The sequence below is a fragment of the Anolis carolinensis genome, chromosome 5 (assembly GCF_035594765.1).
Source record: "Anolis carolinensis isolate JA03-04 chromosome 5, rAnoCar3.1.pri, whole genome shotgun sequence".
NCBI classification, from domain to species: Eukaryota; Metazoa; Chordata; class Lepidosauria; order Squamata; family Dactyloidae; genus Anolis; species Anolis carolinensis.
Genome location: NC_085845.1, coordinates 145,974,473 through 145,994,221, shown reverse-complemented (window position 1 = coordinate 145,994,221; position 19,749 = coordinate 145,974,473). Strand labels below are relative to the sequence as shown.

General features: G+C 37.5%; 1 protein-coding gene across 2 annotated transcripts; it reads right to left on the bottom strand.

Annotated features, from left to right (window-relative positions):
- Positions 1-2,543: 2,543 nt before the first annotated feature.
- Positions 2,544-19,666, bottom strand: irak4 (interleukin 1 receptor associated kinase 4). Of its 2 annotated transcripts, XM_062982508.1 has the most exons (13): positions 19,531-19,626; positions 17,195-17,342; positions 14,658-14,827; positions 13,912-14,057; positions 12,264-12,461; positions 10,654-10,814; positions 10,175-10,239; positions 8,524-8,638; positions 7,614-7,723; positions 6,069-6,252; positions 5,233-5,295; positions 3,861-4,019; positions 2,544-3,762 (listed from the first exon to the last, which is right to left on the bottom strand). In XM_062982508.1, exons 2-13 carry the CDS (start codon positions 17,282-17,284, stop codon positions 3,727-3,729), a joined length of 1,497 nt encoding a protein of 498 aa, XP_062838578.1. In that variant the 5' UTR covers positions 17,285-17,342; positions 19,531-19,626; the 3' UTR covers positions 2,544-3,726. The 2 variants fall into 2 exon arrangements, with proteins under 2 accessions (XP_062838578.1, XP_062838579.1); XM_062982509.1 differs by lacking the exon at positions 17,195-17,342 and having other exon boundaries at positions 19,531-19,666.
- Positions 19,667-19,749: the final 83 nt, after the last annotated feature.

Sequence of the window (19,749 nt, the reverse complement as noted above, 5' to 3'; positions counted from 1 at the left end):
GTTACAGAAGTAATGAAAATGGGAAGGAGCAGTGGAAAATGGCATAGAATTTGGAATTGTCCTGTAAGGTTTCAGACTGATATAAATGTATTTATCTGATTGATATCCCACTTTTCTTCTGGATGTGTCTCAAAGCAACTTAATTTACACTTATAAGTTAGGTTTAATGACAGTGGCAACAGCTTGTCTAGATGGTGTTGATGGAGCAAATCAGTATGACTATGAAGGTCACAATTGCAATCAAATTAGCAGTTGGAAAACACTAGTTTTCAGTGCTCAAGAAGCATGTTTCTGTTCCCTACAATTGTCAAATTCTGGTTTTATGGATCTAAATCTAGTAAAATTTCTGAGAGGAGGAAAGAAAGGATGTCTCAGTCTTAGTAGGTACACAAAAGTAAACTGCAGTTTTCTCTCACTAACAAAAGTTGAACAAGCATATCCATCTAAAAACATGTATGTATTATTTGCATAATATACCAGTTTTGCACACTGTATCCTCCATGGTGCATACAGACCAGTTATCAAAATACTTGTTCTAACAACATCTGTGTCAAATGGCTTCTATATAGCATGTGTTATGTCCACAGGGGCCTCATTAGCTATCATTTCACAAGAAAACTACTCGCAAGTTTTTCACTAGCCAACATGATAGCCAACTTTTGCTTATTCTGTATTCATTTTAACAAGTTTGTTTTTCTCCATTGAGAAAATGGTTTCAGCTATTGATATTTTTAGCACTATCTGAAATAACTTAATCAAAAATAATAATGTTCAACATACAAAACTAAATTCCTTTTTTGCAGTCTGGCATAGTTGCAAACGTAGAAACTGGATATAATTTTGGTACAGCAAAAGAGCAAAGACAATTATTAGGAATTAGTCAGGCCTTGAGCTGCAAGGCCATTAAATGCTAACCAAGACGATTAATTACAACATTCATACTTGCCTCCAACACACAACAGTTCTTTCTCCCACTCTGGACCTTCCACAGATATATAAATCTCCCTTTGCTTAGTTTCCAATATACCTCACAACCTCTGAAGATACCTGCCATAGATGTGGGTGAAATGTCAGGACAGAATGCTTCTGGAACATGGCCATACAGCCTGCAAAACTCACAGCAACCCAAACACAATTATAATCAAAGGAATCATGCAATCTGCTTTGTTAAACCCATTTTACTCGAATGTTTTAGGGAAAATGACATTAAGAAAAAACCAAATAGGTTCTGATCATTCCTCATTCCGTGCTCTGGCCAATCTAACAGTTATTGTATAGAAACTTATACTGTTGTGACTGCGCCTTCGGGGATTATGGTTGATGGTGATGGAATTCGAAGAGGAAGAAAAAACCCTCGTGATGAGGGTTCACTGGAGGAGTTGCGCAGGAAGTGACTTAGAGAGCTATATGGGGGATCTTCTGAGGAAGATTCAGATGGGGAGATGGATGCTGAGGAACAGGTGGTGGCTGGGGAAGCGGGCACTGAATGGGCACAGCCACCGGAGATGTCTGGGGATTTGGGGTCTATGGATACTTCTGAACCTGGGGTTTCTGCAGGAGCTGATCCCAATTGGGATGCTTGGAGAAGGGAGGATGGTTCTTTAAGTGTTCATGGGGCTAAGTGTGGGCAGGATGATTGGGACTCCGACGAATTGCTAGGTACTCCAGATCCATGAGTTCTAGCTGTGTGGAGTTCAGACTCTGAGTAGATTTGGGACACCTGGTGTTTGGGTGTGAGTGTTTGGTCACCCAGGAGGAAGGGGAATAAAATGGGAATGTTTGGCCACTGCACTTTGCGTGTGGCAAGGTGTTGCTGAGGCGCCATTGGGATCTCTGTGCTGGACTTGGACTGTGATTCGGATCTGCTGATACCATCTTTGTGCCTTTTCGTGGACCTGGTTTGGATGACTGCACCCTCTTCGGACTCTGGATTGGTATTTGACCTGGCTTCTGTCTTCGCCCTCTGACTGACTACTTTTCCCGGCTTCTGACTACTGGTTTGTCTTTCGGAATTTCTGCTGCCTCCTGACCTGACCTTGGATTCTTCTGACGACGGCTATTCATCATTCCTTTGAGGCTCTTGGCTTAGCTGCACCGTGGAAACAGTTTTACTGCTTTTCTAGTTTGTTTATTTTCCAGCAATTAACTCTATTTGTTTTCCAAAGCTGAATTGAAGCGTTATTTAGTTTTTTATTGAATGCCAGCGTGGGAAATTAGCGTGGCTCGTTTTTGAGTTATTATTGTCCAATCTACTCTCGAGATACTGATAAGTGAAGTGTTTCAAGGACATTTCCTGTGTTTATGTTATTTTTTGGCTTATCTTCTGAATAAACTGTTTTGTAACTGGCGTCTGACTCTTGACATATACAGTTTCTCAACAGCATCACATGTAGAAATGAAAGAAGACAAGAGGCTGATTGTTGCCCAAGCAGGAATAATACATATTCTTTCAAATTAACACTAAAAGAAACATAAATTTGCTGGATAACTGGTACACAGTTGCACTTAAAATTGAAGTAATTTCACCAACTTCACCAAACCTATTTAATTACACCAATTTATTAAATAGCCCCTTAAAGTTAAATCACTGTTCTGATGTTCAAATTGCAAGTTCAGTGCTTATGTAGCCAGAATTGTACAACTTGTACTACAGTTTAAGAGAGAGGTATCAGCAGATTCAGGAAACGGTTTACAGAAGTAGAATTTTGAGAAGAAATATTATAAAGTGCTCACTGTGCCAAAAAAGCAGCCCAGCGAGATTCGAAGAGGCTCAATCGGCATGAATACTGGCTTTCAAATGAGAAATGAAAAATAGGGAGGATGTAATAGAATGGTTGGAATGTTAGACAGAAGCACTCTACTCTAAAATGTTCTCTTGCAATTTGTATTGCCATCCTGCCATTATTAAAACAATTTATTTAAATAAATGGGGTTGAGTTAAAATACACTTAATTGAATGTTAACCTGCCACTTTGTTAGGTACAGTTTTCTTGCCCTCTTACCACTAATGTTATTGAGACACAAGTGTAGAAAATCTAACAATTGTGGGTTTGTGGAACAAAGAAAAAGGTAAAACCAGAATTTTCTTTCTACATTTCTACTGTAGATTAAGGATGCATCTACACTGTAAAATTAATGCAGTTTGACACCACTTTAACTTTTTAGCCAAAGAGTGCCAATACTCCCTGGGTCAGACTAAAGGAGTGATACATATACATAAGTCTCTTTGTTTATGTGTGATTTTACACTTCTATTTAGTCTAAAGACCTTATGTTTGGTCACCCATCCAACTGGTGCAGATGTTCTTACCAATTGATGTCTGTGAAGACAAGGATTCCTTCCTATTTTTTCATGCTTATGTCGTTCCAGTAATTAACAATGCTCACCAAATATATAAAGTTTAACTCTAGCTTCTTGGGCGGCAGCAGACATGATACAACAGTCCCATAGATATGTAAACATTTGAATAAGGCTTTAAGGTGTTTAACTTTAGAGCAGAGGGAAAAAACAAGAGTCACAAAAAGGTGCTGGTTGAATGGCATAGAACCCAGGAAACACATTTTGTCCACTCCGATTCTATAGCGCAGGAAAGATGAAAACAATAACAGGGTCACAAATATAAAAACCCATCAATTTTAACAATCCTGAAGGGACAAAGAGAAACAAGTTCATCTATGAAAAAACATAGTTCTTTTAGATAGCAAGGCCAGGACATAAAAAGAGACCTTATTCAAACGCCATTTCTTCTAAATGTTGCTTGACCTGTAAGAAAACCAGAAATACAAATTAACCATCACAACGACGAACAGACAAAATAAAACAAAACACTTTCAACCACAAAGTGGCCAAAATGCCTATACCATCTTAATATCTGGTCTCCGGTTCTTCTTCTCATTCAGACACTGGCAAGCAATTGAGTACATCTGTTCAACTGATGCCATACTCCAACTACTCATCTTTTCATCAATATAATCTTCAAGTGTCTTCTCTTCATCTTCAATTTCCTCTTTGATAGTGAGCTGTGTGAAAGCAGTTATAGCATTACATTGATCTCAAATGATCTAATTTATTGAATACTCAAGTGGAAATTCTGGAAGGGGAGCAACATAAGGAAAGGAGACTCTTGAGTAAAAAAAGGTTGTGCTTCTGTCATTAAAGATGAGCTTAAAGGAGTTACCCTTTTTGAATACAACTTAAAGAATTTCCCAAGTCAACATCATAGACAGAACTTAGAAAAGCTCTAAATTACACAGCATTAGGAAACGGAGTTGTCATTCAAAGATATCAGTCCACCATATGATGTTACTACATGCATCAGCACTATAAAAGTGCAGACTGATTGACATCTTCATTTTAAAAACTCAACATTTTCCTGCTCCTGCAAAACAGTATTCAAGGTTGGGAGTAAGATCTCCTTATTTTACATACGTTGTTTATTCATTTAATCTTATTTAGGGTTCCCATCAAAACACAACCACAAGGAAACAATGGTAGGCAATTCTCCCTTTCCTCACATCTATTAAAATTAAACAATGTGAGAATTAAGGAAATTGGTGTAATATAGTAGGAATATTCATAACTGGCACCTATCAAGAAAAAATGGAAGTTGTGCTAATAATAACAAATATAAGCCTATCATCTGCCATAAGCATAATTTCAGGAGGATTATATACTCCATCTGATTCAGCAAGATGTAAACTATGGTATTCTTATCTCACCATACTATGGCTCCTTCCCATGCTAGGATTGCCCAATTTTGAAGAGCTACAATAGCAAGATGGGGCAGAATTTCATCATTTGTTCTTCCCATATAGAAATCAGATGTTGCATATTACATACACAGCCTAGAGGTAATGCCATATGAAACATCACTGAATCAGCATCCTAATTGTTACCCAAATGTACAGCTGAATTAAATTCAGCATACATCTTTATACATAGAAAGAACATAAATTGGTGTAATTACATAAGTATATAAACATCTTGAAACAACTCTCATATTTATCTTAACGAGATCACTCCTAATGATTTACAATGAAATCCAAATAGAAAAGTGGTGCTAAATTATTCTACAGAACCTGATGCTACAAAGATGGTTCTAATTCATTCTGTCTCCTACCAGAATTGTAATCCACTGTAATAATCTGAAACAATAAATTATTCTTTTTTATTCTGGTATAAAAGAAAGACACAGGTCTACTGAGTTATGTCATGAAAAAAATAAGAAATTACCAGTAACTGGGGATCTCTATTTTCATCCACAGGAGGAAGCCCAGTTATAATTTCAAGTAATACCTAAAGAAAAACACAAGTAAAATGCATATCATGGTCTTATCTATCAACTCAATGAAAAACTGCTGGCATAAAGATTTGAAAGGAAAAGCTATTGTGACTGATTTATGTGTGATTTTATGGTGCTCTTCATGAATGGATACAAAACACATGAAGATAACCAAGTGAAGAAATTAATGTAAATACAATAATTTTATTAAAATAATTATACACAAAGAGAATTCTTACCCTGAACAAGAAAAATAAATAAGTAAACAATGTAGCTAATGCACATGCAGTGGATAATTATATCATGAAGCTGCATTGTCTGTTGTCTGGTGTCATAGTTATGTAGTTTATTTACTTTTGCTATTTCAAAACAAACAAACAAAAACTAAAAACAGCAAAAGGTTTTCACACAGAAAAAATATCTAAGTGTGTGGTCTTTGAAGATTCTTGCAACCAGGGAGAAACATGATTTAATTATTCTTATTTCTTTCCTATGAAAATAAAATTAATGAAAATGTACACCTCTAAGTGGGTGTTTACCTTGGCCTAGAGTAGTGGTTCTCAACCTGGGGTCCCCAGATGTTTTTGGCCTTCAACTGCCAGCAATCCTAACAGCTGGTAAACTGGCTGGGATTTCTGGGAGTTGTAAGCCAAAAACATCTGGGGACCCCAGGTTGAGAAACACTACCTTAGAGAAAGCTGGGAAGTCTCCTTGCTATATGCTTACTGTTTTCTTCCAAGCCTTTTTAAAAGATAAGGAAAACAACAAGTGACATATGGCTACTCACCACTCCAAAGCTGAAGATGTCGGATTTAGGAGTGATCTCTCCTCGCAAAGCCTCCGGAGCCATATAGGCTGCTGTTCCCACTATTCTCTCTGTTAGGATGGTGTGCGTGAATTTAACTGAGGCCCTTGCGAGCCCAAAGTCAGAAAGTTTGGGCACAAATTTCTCTGTTAGTAAGATATTTGCGCTGAAAAACAAGTATAACTACAGTTATTGATCCATATTTGTGGCCCAAGCCTTTGTGGATTTTATTCATGGACGACCATGCAACTGAACAAAAATGTCCTAAGTATTTCTAGGTCCTCTGGCACTATTCTATGGTCAACATTCAGAAGAAATGACCTAGAAATGCTTAAAGAAGTGTATGTATTTATAGACACAGTTTTTGTGTGGATCTTGCACCCTAACCCCTGCAAATGTGGAGGGACACATTTTATAGGGTATTCCCCCATCCACACATAAAGAGATGATGGCACAGTAATGAACTCAGAACAGAAAGAGTAGCATTTTTGTTTAGCATGGGCTGCACCAATTATTTTGGAATAGCTGCATTCTGTAAAACAAAGAGAAGAAAAAGGACAGAATGACAACTCGCATGACAACCTTTGTGTAGGCAAAAAGGCAGAAAAAAGCTTCAGAAAATTATAGGTGTGTCAACCTGTCAGGAAAAAAACATTTGAATAGATTATACAGGGCTCTGTTTGCAAGTACTTTGATGACAATGGCGTGATTAGTAGGAGCCAGCAAGGGTTTGTCAAGAAGAAATCCTGATTGGATCACTTGTTCATTTTATAAGATCTCCCATGACATTTTGATTAGAAACTGACTAAATACGGGGCAGACAGAAACATCAGATGTATTTGCATTTGATTGGAAAGCTGTGTTTAAAGAGTTGTCAAGAGTGGTTGTACTTCATACTGGAAAGAAGTCACCAAAAGTGTGTCATAGGGTTCTGTCCTAAAGCTGATGGGATAGAAGGGATCCTTCTGGCAATGATATAAAACGAATACATTGGAAGATAGGAGCAACTGAAAGGGGCCTTGATGTATTTATTAGAAAACTGGGCTGAACTTAATAAAAAATCAACACAAACAAATGCAAAATTCTACATTTAGGCCACAAAATCCAAACATACGGGCATACAATGGGGGATACTGGGCTCAGCAGATTACATGTGAAAAGGACCCTGGGATTATTGTTGATCACAAACTAAGAATGAGCCAGAAGTGTGATGCTGCAGCAAAGAATGTAAATGCTATCATTAATAAAATCACAGTGTTCAGAATCTGAATATACACACTAGGAAAGTACCACTATATTCTGCATTGGTCAGGCCATATCTGGAGTCCAACTGGACAACATGCACGCAGCAACAGCAACCCTAAACAACTGCCTTCCACTAACCAGCAGTGGTAAACCACACAGAATATCAACAAAACAGCCATTTTTCCTTAGGTCACCAGCAATGTTTCAGGAACACAGAGAGCATACGGACAAAACAATTGTAAGATTTATTGTTCACCTTAAACTTTGTTTTATAGATATTACCTTTTAACATCACGGTGAATATGGTTATTTTCATGTAAAAAGCAGATTCCATTTGATGCACCTTGAGCAATATTGCATCTTGTTTTCCATGGAATTGGTGGAGTGTCATCCTTTAAAACGGGGGCAAAAGCGAAAGTTTATCAAGCTATGTCTTCAGTTAACATTCACATCTATAAATTTCAATATATAATAAGTGACATCAATCAAAAGCAGTTGAAATAGCATTGAGCATTCGTTGCCAAGATGAGACAGACTATGACCATGGCCAGATACACAATGACAACCATCAGCTTCCAAGACCTCCAGAAACTCCCAGACAATGACTTCATTGTTATGCATCTGGCTATACTCCCATAGCCAGATGCTTCTCAGCCATTTCCCTACTCTCCATTGTTTACTCCATGATAATAGTAGCAGGAGGAGGAAGGTGGGTTGTAAGAGCCTTTTGGTCATTGCATAAGGGAAAAGGAAAATTCCTCTTGCTGAAATGACCAAAAGTGATATGTAGGTGTAACTACTAGGCATGCCACTAACAGAATTCCAACTAGACCACAATCTATGAAGGAACCAACATGGCTTCAGAGTGCAAAAATGACTAAAAACCTATCAAAATCTGAATATACACACTAAGAAAATGTATTACATTATAGGATAGTTCTTTGATTTTCTCCCTGGTTTTATCACTTGAATGAAGGGTAGCTCTGTACATATAATCCTTTTTATATAGAGAGGTACCCTTTCCACAGTTTTAACAGAGCAATGCTGCAGAAGAAAAATGTCAACACAATTAGACATCTCTGCTAAAATAATAAAGCATTTCTCTATCTCTTTCTCTGGTTTGCCTACTACAGTTCACCACAGTGAACCATTAAACTTCTAAATACTGACAATGAGTAAATGTGTCACTTACCAGACAAGCTAATCTGTCAAGCAATGAGCCATTAGGCATATAGTCAGAGACAAGGCACGGCTGATCAAAGTCATTTGAGAACCCAAGCAATTCTACTAGATTCTCATGCTGACACCTGTGAGAAAAAATAAACAGGCTCATTAATCTGGACTTCTGTGCCTTTCATCTGACAATTCAAGGACCCAGAAGGCTCTGAAAAACCTAGTCAAAAATATGATCACTGATTATTAGCTATCACTGTTGACATCGACTGTGCAGGTTCATCCAATGGGAATAAATGCATTTTATTCAGGGCTTTATGAGCACATCCAGAAGGGGAAAGAATTCAGTATGAAACTCCAATGCCACTCTTGTGCCACTTTTGATGTGAATGAATTTTAGAATACTGTAAGGTTTGATGGATCGTATTAACTTAATCCAGTGGTTTCCAACCTGTGGTCCCCAAAAACTAAAATATGGTCCGCAGCCTCACCATTACTACACCGTTGCAACAAAAACGACTGGTCTCACAAAACCCTCTTATAGTGCCAAGGCAATGGGGATGTTGGGAGGGGAGAGGCTGACTACCCACAAAAGACACAACAACAAATCTCCTGACTGCTGCTTCTCCTTCTCCTCCCTCCCCCTGAGCGGAGCCGTTCCATGTGGCGCCTGGAAGCGGGGGTGCCTTGGTGTCTTCGTTTTTAGGCCTGTTCTTGGGTTATTTGGGGTGCTGATTCAGAAAATTATATTGGATAGACCACATAAGCTCTAGATTTTAAATATGGTTTTCTGTGGGTGAGCAGATGGTGACTACTGGATGGCATATGTTCTGTATCAGAAACTAGAGCTGATGTCGTCTATCCAATGCGGTCCTTGGTCAAAGTGGTCCCTGGTCAAGTGATCCCTGGTCAAAGTGGTCTCTGGTCAAAAAAAAGGTTGGGAACCACTGATTTAATCAGACGTGAAAAATACTGAAGACCACACTGGATGTACATGTTCAACCGTGGTATGTATTTATCTCAACAATTTAACAAAAAGAAGACAAGTCCTGATTCAGTTTTGACCCTGTCATGCCACAACACAAATCCATTAAAATAACATGGACTAAAAATATAAATAGTGTTGTACCTAAAATGTATAAAGGAATCATGCAGCACTTTTGAGACTGAAAAACAAGAAATTTCTATCATAAGGTTTCATGAGCTCCAGTCCAATTTGTGGATTAGAGTTCATGTAAATTAGAAATTTATTTTTCTCGGTTATACTCAAAGATGCTACAGAAGTCTCTTACAACTTTTTACGCTGGCATAGATTAACATGATTGTCTTTGATTATTTCACCATGTATAGTTTGAATCAAAAATGGATCAAAGCACTGCCAATCACAAGTGATCAACATTTGAAGAGTCTTCAATGCCTTAACCTAAGTTACCTCTCTGTTTAGAACAGATTTCCATATTTTGTACCTCTATGTTTAGAAGAGATTTCCATATTTTGTACTAGGATTCTTCCTGTATTTTTAAAGTATATTATTTTAATGAATAAAAAACAATACAGCCTAAACACTAGACTACAACAACCAATTAACCTAAACAAACCACATTCTAGCTGTATTTTTCTGCCATCTAACCACATACTGCAAAAGTGTTTCCAAAATGCTCAGTACTTACTTTGCCATTATTGTTATTTCTTGTTCAAACTGTTTTTTCAGATCATCAATACTTACATCAGCGAGCTACAAGGAAAATTAAGACAGAATTAACGAGAAACTCAGACATTTATGTGCAGGAGGATGGCGGTGAAACTTCCAGTTCAACATCATTATTCATTTATTTTATTTTATTTTACACATCATGTGGACACATAGCATTTGATAAGGCCATTGATATTAATTCTTATTTAATTTTATGTCTTCTGTGAAATAATGAAGGATCTTCTTTAGAGTTACAGGACAGATATTTTGTTTATCCAGAGTATTGCTTCTGGTATGCAATTTCTCTTATAGGCTTCCTGACATATGTGGGTGTACACTTAGCAGTGTACACTGTGATATTTTTATCCTTTTGATGCTTTCGGTTCCATTATACTTTAAGCAAAGTCAGTACCACAGCATATATAGTTGGATACAGAACACCTACGGTCTACCTACAACCGTCAGTTTTTTCACTGCCACCGTTCTGCCATTGGTGCACCCTTTGTATACCACTCCAAAGCCTCCTTCGCCAATCTTGTTGCCACCAGCTGACACTGTTCTGTCATCAAAGTTATTTGTAAAGCTTTTCAGCTCATGAAAGAGAAAAATCTGCAATCCTGAAAGAAGTAATGGAAAATGGTAAGTGGAAACCTCTGAAAACAGGAAAGGTGGAGTAAACACTGTAACATAACCCAATCAAAAATCATTTTTTCTTGGTGTCCTGGTTTTTAGGCCTGTTCCTAGGGTTATTTGGGGCACTGATTCAGAAAACTGCACTGGATAGACCACACCAGCTCTAGTTTCTTAGATATGGTTCTCATGATTTTCTATGGGCAAGCAGATTAAGACTTATATGTTCTGTATCTCAAAAGCCAGAGCAGATAAAGGAAAACTGGTGCCATTTTTGGAATCAGCAGATCAAACAGACTTAGAAAGAGATCTAACATTTGAGGTAGCAAAATGTGTTTTGGCCAGAGTGATGTTTTACTCTTCAATCCTAGCCCCATAAATCTCTTGACAGTAATTATCTCACAAAGATTGGCCAACATTTATTCATTTATTTATTTATTACCATCATTTCTATGCCGCCCTTCTCACCCGAAGGGACTCAGGGCGGCTCACAATCTGGCAAAATTCAATGCTGTATTTAGTACAAAAAATAAAACATAGGCAATTAAAACAATCAATTTAGCATAATACAATAAATACATTTTAAACAGTACAATACAAATACTTAAACCATTCGTCCAACATCTCTTTTCCCATGAGATGCTAGCAAAATATGGAAACAGAGAGCACAATGCAGTCCAGATATTTTTATACAACACTCTGTAAGCTCACAAGTAGCTAGTTCAAGTTGGGAACAAATAGAGACATTTTAAAGAAATCAAGTTGGGATCAAGTAGAGACATTTTAGATAAATCAATTTGGTCCCAATCAAGATGGAAGGATCTGAGAGGTATCAATAGTGTTCCCTCACTATTTCGTGGTTCACTTTTTACAGATTCGCTGTTTCGCGGCTTTTCAATAAACTTTAAAAGACTACTATAAATAATAAAAAATTACAATTTACAGCCTAAGAAAGGGAGGAAGGAGAAGCCAAGGGAGAGAAAAGGAGCCCAAGCAGCAACAGGAGGAGGAGGCGGTGATTTATCAAAACACGACTGGTTGACAAAGACTTAAAATAGTGTATAACTACTAAAATAATATTAAAATTAATATAGCATCCCTACTTCGCAGATTTTCACTAACTGTGGGTGGTCCTGGAACCTAACCCCCGTGATAAGTTAGGGAACACTGTAATTGTATTTAAGTTCATTGATGTGTATTAAGTTCATTGATGTGACATAAACTTCTCAAAGATAAGAACCAGGATTCACAAAAGATTATCATTACACAACTCAAGATTTTTCTATAAAATATATCCCTGAGCAAACAATTACAAACTTCCATGTATCTGCTTCTACCTCAGTTTCCCACACCAAGAAGACAGTTTTCTCAGACTCAAAGATGGAGTGAAGTGAAAGGTAAGATTTAATGATCAGAATATGAGCAGAACTACTCACTGGTGCTGTTCAAAAGTGAGGCACTCTCCTCGGTACTCAGACCACAAGAAACTGGCATTTCAAGCTCTCTGTCTGGAGCTGGGAGAGGAGATACAGATGCCACTTGCTTTTCCCCCAAAGGAGCTTCTTGTTCATTTAGACACATTGTTTCTTGGAAAGGTAAAGGCACTGAGATATTTTCTTTTGCCTGCACAGCATCTGTCACAAAACAATAATAATCAGAGTTTAGAATATTTTAGATTACTGGTGCAGCATTGTGCAGAAAACACTGCGCTTAAAAAGCACAAGGTTCTTCACAACAAATGTATGTTCTGGTCACATAAACTACTACAAGGAACTCCAATCCAGAAAACATTTCAGGGACAAAAGTAAACTGGACTAAGTTGACATTTTCCCACCGACTATACAAAATTACAAAATGTAAATCAGTTCTGTGGATATCTACTCATGGACAAGTGCAAATGTTTGTCTGCCAAAACAGATCCATGTAGGACATTTAAATTTTAACTACTTCCTTATTTTCAGTCCGTGATCAGAGGAAAACAGCAGGCGCTGCTCATGAGCCAGGTGAGGAACTTTCACATCCCATACCTAGACAATATATAGTTTCCCTTTTGCTGATTTTTAGAAAGATTCAGGGTTATTTTAAAGGATAACAATCGCAATTCTGTGTGTTGTCGAAGGCTTTCATGGCCAGAATTAGTGGGTTGCTGTGAGTTTTCCAAGCTGTATGGCCATGTTCCAGAAGGATTATCTTCTGACATTTCACCGACATCTATGGAAGACATCCTCAGAGGTTGTGAAGTCTGTTGGAAACTAGGCAAGTGGGATTTATATATCTGTAGAATGACCAGGATGGGAGAAAGAACTCTTGTCTGCTTGAGGCAAGTGTGAATGTTTCAATTGGCCACCTTAATTAGCACCAAATAGCCTTCAAAGCCTGGTTGTTTCCTGCCTGGGGGAATCCTTTGTTCGGAGGTGTTAGCTGGGCCTGTTTATTTCCTGACTGGAATTTCCATTTTCTTAGTGTTGTTCTTTATTTACTGTTCTGATTTTAGAGTTTTTTAATACAGTAGAGTCTCACTTATCCAAGCTTCACTTATCCAAGGTTCTGTATTATCCAAGGCAGTCTGCCTTTTAGTAGTCATTATTTTTGTAGTAAATGTTGCAATGTTTTAGTGCTAAATTCGTAAATACAGTAATTACAACATAACATTACTGTGTATTTAACTGCTTTTTCTGTCAATTTCTTGTAAAACATGATGGTTTGGTGCTTAATTTGTAAAATCATAATGTAATTTTATGTTTAATAGGCTTTTTTCTTAATCCCTCCTTATTATCCAATATTTTTGTTTATTCAATGTTCTGCTGGCCTGTTTATCTTGGATAAGTGAGACTCTACTGTTCTGGTAGCAATGGCAATTCTCCTTGGAATACATCTTGTCAACAATTGCCACAAGTTACACATTACAATGATACTGAAAGCATGTAATAACTATTAATTAAATAAAAGGTTTCATTTCCTGTTGCTCATATCTGTGTTCAAGAAAATTAAGCATGCTCATTCAAGACAGATCCTCAAAAACTACCATAGGGGATTGATCCCATTAAAAGTACACATAAGACATAGCACACAAATCAACATTACCTGGAAGAAGAAGTCTGGCGGGTGCCAAGAACTGATTCTTAACCAGCAAGTCCACCAAATCACTAACTGTACAGTTTAATGTACCCCAGTCATGAAGTAATTCACAGGTAGGGCTCTTTCCTACTTGCTGACGTGCTTCAAATCTCCTGAAAAGAAAGCACAAATAAGGGTTTGCTTTTCTTGAAAAGAGACATGAATAATAGGAATGAAAAAACTTATAATTCTCAGATTAAGAAAGACTCACATTCTATCTACATTCCATCTCAGGCACTCCTCAGCTGGATACAATAAAACATCAAATAAGACTAGATGTGTTATGTATATTTTCTGAAACATAACATGGTTATGTGCCCAAGCTTTTGATGAGTAAATGACAAAGTTGACATGGACTGATTTAAGGATGAAGAATGAGGATCTCGGACGAATGGAATTAATTATTTATACGTTTTTAAGGTTTTATAATGTGTTTTAACGATGTTATTAATATATCTGTTACTGTTTTGTTTTTATGATTGTATTCAGGGCATTAAATTTTGCCAATTTTTGTAAGCCGCCCTGAGTCCCTTCGGGTGAGAAGGGCGGGATATAAATGTTGTAAATAAATAAATAAATAAATAAATACAGCAACTAAACTTGTGAATCGTATAGTTAATTTTATATCTTCTCATAAAAGACCACACTAGAGCCCGAATTCTCCAGTTGAGATACATGCTAATCATGAAACAATATTTACTTTACAACAGTACCTTAAATGCATTTGGTTGTATCTGTTATCTCCAGAGGGATTTTTTATGTCTACTGCTAATTTCTTCCATCCTTCCTGCGGATCAATAAAATCTGCTAGTTGTTTTACCATGCCATAGCCAAGGCAGCGCACGTATGTTGAAGGCGTTATGGGCTTGTTCATCGCCAATTCCTGAGCAAAAAAAAAATATAATATGTAGGTGCATTCTAAAAAAGAATCCCAAACTACCCATTTTGACAACCATGAAGTAACAATACAGCATTTGGATGCCTCCGAGGTCCAATCTACACTGCCATATAACATAGTGTAAAACTTCATTGTGTGGTCAGTGGAGACACATACATTGCAGTTCAATTATGTAAAACTGCTTTATATGAGTCTACACCAGGCATGAGCAAACTTCGGTCCTTTAGCTGTTTTGGACTTCAACTCCCGCAATTCCTAACAGCCTACTGGCTGTTAGGAATTGTGGGAATTGAGGTCCAAAACACCTGGATTGCCAAAATCATATCTTATCATTCTTATCAGGGAGAGGTGTTGAGATAAAAACTGATATACACACTATTAATAACTGATGGGCATTGTAAAGCATTTCCTGGGAACAAATCTGTAGGAGAGGAGGAAAAAAAAACTTCCTTTCTTAAGAAAGAAAGTCTAATTTTAATAAACACTGGCAACATCTTTACATGAAAATATATTCTAGAAACCAGTCTGGTGTACTGGTTTCTATGACTGTGGAAATCAGTCTAAATACACAATTGGTCATGAAGCCCATTGGGTGACTTTTGGCAAGTCACACTCTCTCAAACTCAAGAGGAAGGCAAGCACAGACCACTTCTGAAATATTGTTGCCAAGAAAGTCCTGTGCTAGGTCCATCTTAAGGTCACCATAGATTTGAAATGACTTTAAGGCACACAGCAACAAGGAGGATGGATTCTGATCCAGATAGTAAGAGCCTGCTCAATGAAAGAAGCCAAACAAGTGGTACAGTAGTCTCACTTATCCAACATTCGCTTATCCAATGTTCTGGATTATCCAATGCAGTCTGCCTTTTAGTAGTCAATGTTTTTGTAGTCAATGTTTTCAATACATTGTGATATTTTGGTGCTAAATTCCTAAATACAGTAATTACTACATAGCATTACTGCGCATTGAACTTTTTCTGTCAAATTTGTTGTATAACATGATGTTTTGGTGCCTAATTTGTAAAATCATAATCTAATTTGATGTTTAATAGGCTTTTCCTTAATCCCTCCTTATTATCCAACATATTCGCTTATCCAACGTTCTGCTGGCCCATTTATGTTGGATAAGTGAGATTCTACTGTAGTTTACTCCGCAGTGCTCAACCAAAGCAAGCAGCAGTGCCCCCAGAAATATATGCACCCTTTTATATAACTAACAGTTGTTACGGTTATTTCTTGAAGGTTGAAGACATTTATATTAAAGAATGTTGTAACAATAATGTAATCAGAGCTATAAATTCCATCTTCATTTACAATTTTATGTTAGGTGTTCGAATCACAATTGTGCAGTCATGCACACTGCTTACATTGTTGAACCAAAGTCACAAAGTATCTCTTGTCATTTCACAACACTTTCCTACAACATATATGGAACTCCAAAAACCAAAAATACTCCAATAGTCAAAATTAACTAATGGGTAGCTGAAACAGTATATGCGGCACTTACTATTAGTATTATTATAGTGACGCCTTTGCTTTCTGATGGTTCAGAGTACACCGCCTCTGTCTCATGCACAGAGGCTGTATAAGGTGTACATAAAACATAAATGAATTCCATGTTTAGACTTGTGTCCCAAAGTATCTCATCACGTCCATATATAAAAACACAGGTATGCAAAAGTCTGAAAAAAATCTTAAGTCCCAAACACTTCTGGCCCCAAGCATTTCTGATATGGGATTCTCAACCTAAAACCTTTAGTACTACTACGGCTATAGGAAGATTGATAATAATAATAATAATAATAATAATAATAATAATAATACATTTTATTTATTACCCGCCTCTCCTAATGGCTGAAGGCATGGTACAAGGGCCTCCTCAGTGGTGGCCCCTCGCCTGTGGAACTCCCTTCCCAGTGAAATTAGATTGGCCTCCTCTCTCCTATCCTTTACAAAATAAGTTAAAACCTGGCTATGGAACCAAGCTTTTAGAGAGTAGCACAGGGCTAAATACAGCTACAAAGTGAATGACACTGTGAGTGGCAAGGCTTCTAGATTATGATTTTTATGTGTAATCTTTGAATAGCTTATTCATGTATTTATTAGTGCTTTATGATTTTCATTTTTTTATGTGTCAGGAGCGACTTGAGAAACTGCAAGTCGCTTCTGGTATGAGATAATTGGCTGTCTGCAAGGATGTTGCTCAGGGGATGCCCAAATGTTTTGGTGTTTTTACCATCCTTGTAGGAGGCTTCTCTCATGTCCTCGCGTGGAGTTGGAGCTGATAGAGGGAGCTCATCCACGTTCTCTCTGGGTTGGATTTGAACTGGCAAGGTAGGTCAGCAAACCTACCTTCAAGTGATCAGTCCCGCCAGCACAAGGGTTTAACCCACTGCGCCACCAATTTTCATGATTTAACACCCAGTGTATATAGTATTTCATTTGTCTTATGTTAATGTGGCATTGAATTATTGCCCATTTGGAAGCCGCTCTGAGTCACCTACGGGTTTGAGATAGAGCAGGGTAAAAATTACAGTAAATAAATAAATAAATACAACAATTTTAAAAACAAACCAACAAAAAACATTTACATAGATCAAGAACACATGATATGAAAAGGTATACTGAACAGATACAGAATTGACATATTGAAGAAGGCGGGCAAGGAAGACAGCAGTCCACCATATCTCCTGTGTCAATATAACAATATAATAATATATAATACTAATATTATGCTATAATAATAACATAATATATTGTATATGCACATAATATTGATAATAATGATAATAATATATAATAATCATAATACACTATTATAATTGTATATTATATATTATGTGTAATATTACTAATAATATAGCAGTATAGTGGTATAGTACAATATAGTAATATATAATGCTTATATTGTGCTATCCTAATAATATAACATATTGTATGTACAGTAGAGTCTTACTTATCCAAGCTAAATGGGCCGGCAGAAGCTTGGATAAATGAATATGTTGGATAATAAGGAGGGATTAAAGAAAAGTCTATTAAACATCAAATTAGGTTATGATTTTACAAATTAAGCACCAAAACATCATGTTATACAACAAACTTGACAGAAAAAGTAGTTCAATATGCAGTAATGTTATGTTGTAATTACTGTATTTACACATTTAGCACCAAAATATCACAATACTAGCTGTGCCCGGCCATGCGTTGCTGTGGCGAAGTACGGTAGTATGGGAAATCAGATAATCTGTATTTTATAGGTAGTGTGGAAGAGGCCTACGTGAGGCCTAACTCTGCCTGTCCCCTGGGGTGAGTGGGTTGCTAGGAGACCAAGTGGGCAGAGCTTAGCCTTCTAACTGGCAGCAATTGGATGAAAGCAGTTATTCCTCTCCCTCTAGTTAGGACTTTATTTTTCTTTTCTTTTTGTTGTATGAATGCAGAGGCATGGATGACGGGTTGTACTGCCAGGTTTAGTGTTTCTGGGATGTGTGGTTTTGTTGTTTTGTCCTAGGCCGAAATTTCATTACCCTTTTATATATATAGATATTGAAAACATTGACTACAAAAATGCATTGGATAATCCAGAACCTTGGATAAGCGAGTCTTGGATAAGTGAGACTCTACTGTAATATAACATATTGTACGTACAGTAGAGTCTCACTTATCCAAGCTAAACGGGCCGGCAGAAGCTTGGATAAGCGAATATGTTGGATAATAAGGAGGGATTAAGGAAAAGCTTATTAAACATCAAATTAGGTTATGATTTTACAAATTAAGCACCAAAACATCATGTTATACAACAAATTTGACAGAAAAAGTAGTTCAATATGCAGTAATGTTATGTTGCAATTACTGCACCAAAATATCATGATATATTGAAAACATTGACTACAAAAATGGCTTGGATAATCCAGAAGCTTGGATAAGTGAGGCTTGGATAAGTGAGACTCTACTGTACATATAACTTGTAAGCCGCCCTGAGTCCCCTTCAGGGTGAGAAGGGCAGGATATAAATGTCGCAAATAAATAAATAACAAATACAGTGGCAAAAGCATCTAAATAAAAACTCAAGATTAAAGTCAGCCATTGCTCAACAAGGATGGCTGCGTTAATAAACCACTTTGCAAGAATCAAGACCCAAGCAATTTGAATAAATATTTTTATTATTAAAGGTGTGTACTGTATGTTTTAAAAGAAAATGCAAAAATTGAAATAAAAGAACACAGAACAATAAAGTGTCCTATCCCTAAAAACCATAAAGGCACCAGATGCGGTCTGATCTTGGAAGCTAAGCAGGGTCAGTCCTGGTTGGTACTTGGAGGGGAGACCACCAATGAGCACCAGAAGCTTGTAAGGGATTGGCAAAACCATCCCAAATAAGAAAATCCTAGGATGTTATAGGGTCACCACAATTCACATACATTTTGGAAGGACACTATAAATATAAAGGCATTTATGGGGTTTGAGTGCCTGGTCCGGCTAAACCAGGACCTTACAGTACTGCAGGCATGGGCAAACTTGGGCCTTCCCGGTGTTTTGGACTTCAACTCCCACAATTCCTAACAGCCTACCGGCTGTTAGGAATTGTGGGAGTTGAAGTCCAAAACACCGGGAGGGCCCAAGTTTGCCTATGCCTGCAATAGTGAGCTGTCCAAAGAAAAGAGAGGGAGAGGATAAATGGCATAGCTCACCCTTTTAGCTCCCCGAAATGAGCCTTTCCCGGCTAAAGGACTCCCCCCAATTAAGTTTCCCCTTTGGCTCCGCCCACTTGCTTTCCCGCTTGACTCAATTTGGGAACTTCCCCGCTGTCACTTCCTTCTAATCTGGCGCGCCCATGAGCGCTCCAATTCCGCGCATGCGCCTTAGCTCCCCTTCTCTTTAGGACAGGCCCATTGTGGAGGAAAGCGGGT

Bases quoted from the DNA above. Each gene is read 5' to 3' on its own strand.
- irak4 (XM_062982508.1), bottom strand. From the start codon at position 17,284: ATGAAATACTATATACACTGGGTGTTAAATCATGAAAATTGGTGGCGC. The intron at 8,639-10,174 runs GTAAGTACTGAG...TTTTTCTCACAG, and splicing joins GAAATAACAATAATGGCAAA to GTGTCAGCATGAGAATCTAG. The intron at 5,296-6,068 runs GTGAGTAGCCAT...GTTTTTCTTTAG, and splicing joins ACATCTTCAGCTTTGGAGTG to GTATTACTTGAAATTATAAC.